This window comes from Propithecus coquereli, unplaced genomic scaffold (genome assembly GCF_000956105.1).
Source record: "Propithecus coquereli isolate 6110/MARCELLA unplaced genomic scaffold, Pcoq_1.0 Scaffold388, whole genome shotgun sequence".
In the NCBI taxonomy this organism is placed as follows: domain Eukaryota; kingdom Metazoa; phylum Chordata; class Mammalia; order Primates; family Indriidae; genus Propithecus; species Propithecus coquereli.
The window spans coordinates 1,275,213-1,279,676 of record NW_012149596.1 but is presented as its reverse complement, the minus strand read 5'-3'; the positions used below and the strand labels follow the sequence as shown (position 1 = coordinate 1,279,676).

The 4,464-nt window shown below is 57.7% G+C and overlaps 1 protein-coding gene across 1 annotated transcript; it reads right to left on the bottom strand.

Annotated features, from left to right (window-relative positions):
• Positions 1-440: 440 nt before the first annotated feature.
• LOC105816772 (CXXC-type zinc finger protein 1-like) lies at positions 441-4,223 on the bottom strand. The gene is made up of 10 exons (XM_012652270.1): positions 4,122-4,223; positions 3,508-3,687; positions 3,238-3,357; positions 2,944-3,116; positions 2,421-2,628; positions 2,211-2,321; positions 1,835-1,884; positions 1,596-1,692; positions 665-817; positions 441-587 (listed from the first exon to the last, which is right to left on the bottom strand). Exons 1-10 carry the CDS (start codon positions 4,221-4,223, stop codon positions 441-443), a joined length of 1,341 nt encoding a protein of 446 aa, XP_012507724.1.
• Positions 4,224-4,464: the final 241 nt, after the last annotated feature.

Sequence of the window (4,464 nt, the reverse complement as noted above, 5' to 3'; positions counted from 1 at the left end):
GAGGCAGGAGGATCGCTTGAGCCCAGGAGTTTGAGGTTGCTGTGAGCTAGGCTGACGCCACGGCACTCTAGCCCGGGCAACAAAGTGAGACTTTGTCTCAAAAAAAACAAACAAAAAAAACCACAAACAAACAAAAAAAGACACCTTATTCTTGCAAAATTCATTAACAACTGTGGACAGTGGAGATGAGGGCAGGGCAGATCTCCTGGTCTCTCCCAGGATCAGGAAAGAAAGAAAAAGAGGGATGGGGGGATGGATGGGAACAGGGAATTTTTGGACATCCCTCTCTCAAGGGCAGGTAGACAGAGGGACAGGAGACCAAGTGGTGGATAGAGAAGCACAGACGGAAACTCCAAGATGCCCTGAGAAAAAGGTGGATGGAGCAACAGGCGTGTGGGGCATTTTTGGGTGTGCAATACAAGACCTAGGTGGGGCAGGGCTCAGCTCTCTGGCCTGGAGCGCAGGTCAGCGGTGAATGGGTCGTGCTGTGTCGTCTGGTGAAGCATCAGGGCCAGCAGCCCTGCCCGGTTGGTCATAGCAGTGCGTACCTTGTGCTCCTGCTCAAACAGCTCTTCCAGCTTGTGCAACTGTGGGAGGTGAGCGTGAGAGGGGGGTTCTAGGACCCTCTCCCGCATCCCACCCTCCCCCTGGTCCTTGGGCCTACCGCGCGCACGCGCTCCAGGTCCACCTCAGCACGCCGCAGCTTCTCCCAGCAGAAGTGGCGGTCACACAGGCGTTTGGGGAGGCAACAGAAATTACCCGTGAACTCAAAGACATTGTGCACTAGTGGGCAGCCGCACACCTCATCATTTGGTACCTGTGGGGAGGAATTAAGGGGGGTGAGCTATGAAGGAGGGTAGCCAGGGGTGCGATAGGGCAGGCATGGCGACAGGGACAGGGGAGTGGAGGGCAGGGTGGAAAAGAACTCCAAGGAGACGGATAAATGGGGCACGATGAGGCATGGAGGATGGAGGGGTGAGGCTGACCAAGCAGGGATGGATGGATGGAGGGATGGAGGTGATCAGGCAGGAAGGACAGACGCATGGAAAGAGATCAAACAGGCAGGAGGGGCAGGAGGGTGGGGCTTGGGGGGGCTGGCAGGGGGAACAGAAGAGGGGGGCTTTGAGGCAGGGAGGAGGTGAGGACTGCAGGAGGAATGTGGGGGTGGGGGCTGAAGCAGGGAGGAAGAAAGGATGTAGGAGATGACAGGCAGAGAGAAGATAATTGGGGGCAGGAGGCAGGGAGTATGATAAGAGTGGGGGAGTCAGAAAGTGGAGAGAGGAACTGAGGGTGCCATGCAGGGAGGAGGGGAGGGAAGTGGGGTGGGACAGGAATGGAGGGTGCTCAGGCAGGGAGAGGAGAAGAATGTGGGGAGGTGTAGGCAGTGAGGAGGGGCGGGATCACCCGGAAGAAATGCAGGAGGTCAGGCGGGAAGGCATGAATAAATATGCACAGCCAGGCAGAGAAACATGAGAACAGAGGGCAGTCAGGCAGGGAGCAGGGGACACACAAGCTGGTCAGGAGATAGGGAGAGAGATCAGGCCAGGAGGACTGGAGGAGTGGAGGGGCATTAGATGGGGAAGCAAAAGTCTCACCTTGGGGTCCCGAGAGTGCTCAGGGCACAGCACTTGAAGCCGCTTGCAGTACCTCTTGCTCTGTGGGTCGTAGACATCACAGAAGAGCCGAGTGGTCCTGGGGGGAGACGGAAAGTGAGGCGCTGAGGGTCAAGGAGGCAGGAGGCCACACCTCAACCCTGCCCCTAAGCCCACCCACACCCTGCCCTGACCTTGTTCCCCCTTGCTCCTGAGCCTGTGCATGTAGCACCCACACTCACCCCTCAATGCAAGTAGGGTACAGGGACCCGAAGGACGACTGGCACTCATACTGGGAAAAAAGAGCACAAATGGGAGGAACTGTGGACATATGCTGCATGCCCTCCCCTGATAAAGCTCCAAATGACACATCCATCCCCTGTAGACCTCTATGCTCCTATCTGCACAGCCAACGTCCCCACTCCCACCGCTGCTGGCTAATGCCCTGACTTTGACTCTCATACTGGGGATGGAGGAAGAGCACAAATGCGTGGAGCCACAGACGTGTGCTGTGTTCCCTCCTGCCAGTAGTACCCAAGCACCAAACCTGCCCCTGTGGACCCCAAGCCACCCCTCCACCCCACCCAGCACCACCTGACCTCTGGCTAATGCTCCAACCTTGGCAAAACAGCGCTCCATGTGGCGCAGGGCCATGCGCATATTGATGGGTTGCCCACAGGAGACACAGAAGATCTTCAGGTCTACTCTGTCCTTGTCACCTTTCTTGCTCTGCACCAGGCAACGGAGAGGCCAGTGAAGCAGTACAGGGTGGGATGGGCAGGACAAGATACCAGGTACCCTTATTCTCCACCCACTCTGCCCTCTCACCTCCTCATCCTTGCACACAGCCTGTTGCTTGCCACGAAGAATGATGGCCTCAAGTTCATGGAACTGGCACTCCAAAACCTTCAGGCGGGTGAAGGTGTCCTGCTGCTCACGGTGGATGCGTTCGAGCATTTTCTTGCCATGCTCATTAGCAATGCAGGGGCTTGTCTGCCACTGCTGGATGCGCTGGGGCAGGATCTCACGGATGCGGCTGGCAGGGGAGACAGCAAGAAACGAAATGGGTGGATGAGGGCATCAAAGGAAGAAGAAATCAATGACTTAGTGAATGGTGACTGTAAAGGGTATTGAATGGTGGCTGGGAGAATGTGGGTGAGTGGGTGATTGAATGGTGGCTGGCTGGCTGGCTGGCTGGGGGTATGGGTAGGTTAGTGACAATAAGGGTGGATAAGCAGGTTGGTGGACAGAATGCAAATGCATGGTTACACGAGTGTGTGGCTGGGGGGCTGGAGTTACAGATGGCACACCCTACTTCACCTTTTGTCCCTTAACCTCCAGATGCACTCACTCAGCTGCCAGCTTCATGCCACAGTCATCTGAGCAGTACTTGGAGCCTGGCCGGGTGGGATAGACACAGCCAGGGCCCAAGCACTGCCGCAGCGGGGCAGGGTCCTTGGGATGTGTCTTCTCCTTGGGTTTCCCGTCGTCTGTCTGCTTGTGCTTCTGCTTGCACTTCTGCTTCTTTCCCATCTGGGGGGCAATAGTGGCCAGGGCGGGGCCAGGACAGTTGTTGTCAGCCCCCAGCTCCGCACCCCTGCCCTGTATTCCACCTCCGACCTCTGCCTCCATGCGCCCCTCCCACCATTTCTGCCACCTTCCACTCCACCTTTTCCTTCGGATCCTCCATGTGCTTCACACTCACTGCCTGCTCCTGCGGCATGGGATGCAGGAACGGGAGCTCCGCAGTGTCACTCACCGAGGGCTGCAGACCAGGAAAATACTGACAGGCTCCCCACATCGGGTGTCTCAAAAAGGTCTTTGGACACTCCCTGCCCCGTCTCACCTCATTGCTGACCTTCGCTGCCTTCGTTGTCTCTGTCATTCCACCCCAGGGCCCTGGCACATGCTCAACAGGCTTTGATTGCCAAAAATCTCCTCTGCAAGAGTTCTGGTATAGGTCAGCATCCCAAGGCAGGTCCTCTTCAGACAACAGCTGGGGTGTGGCTGTTGTCCCAGGCTCCTCCTTTGCTGTCAGTGGCACTGCTGACATCTGGTACTTCTGGGCCAGCCTGGACTTCTGCGGTTGGGGCAGCTGTAAAGTGGGCAGGGACCATAGTGAGGTCTCTGAGGGGGTTACAGGTAAGATCTGAGGGGGGTGCAGGTAGGATCTGAGCGGGTTACAGGTAAGATCTAAGGGGCAGACCCTCAACATGAGCCTCGCTCCCCATCTACCCTGTGTCCTGGACTCACAGAAGACCAGAGATTACAAGTAGGATTCCCTCGCTGGTGGGAGGAGGGCTCTTGGTCAGCCCTAAGTGGGTGGGGACAAGCCAACCCAGCCCCAACACTCCTGGCTTTATCCTCTGGCCAACGTGGCCTGCGGCCACTGTACCTGCCTGGATACAGTAGGCCCTGCCTGCCTGGGAATGACTGGTACCACCAGGTCCTGTGTGCCCATGGTATCCAGACACACCTGGACACATCTGGCCCCACCCTGCCTACCTAGATGCATAAGGCCCTACTCACCTGGCCGGAAAAGCTAGACCTCACCCCTTCAGACTTGCTTAACTCAGCCTGCCCCACCCCTTCCTCCAGGACACATCTGCTACCCTGCTTGCCCAGCACCATGGACCCAGACAAGCCCACCTCTGCCAGCCTGCCCAAACACAACTTGGGCCCACCCCTCACGCATGTTTGGCCCACTCACCTGCCTCCCTCTAGTGTCTTCCCAGGACCCCCAACTGCCCAGCCCTGCCCTCCTGGACACACTTGGTCTCACTTTACCCTCCCAGCCCTGTGGGCCCCATACATGGCACCCAGACATAGCCCCCACCACCAGACTCCCCCCCCTGCCGCCTGTCCCTGCCCT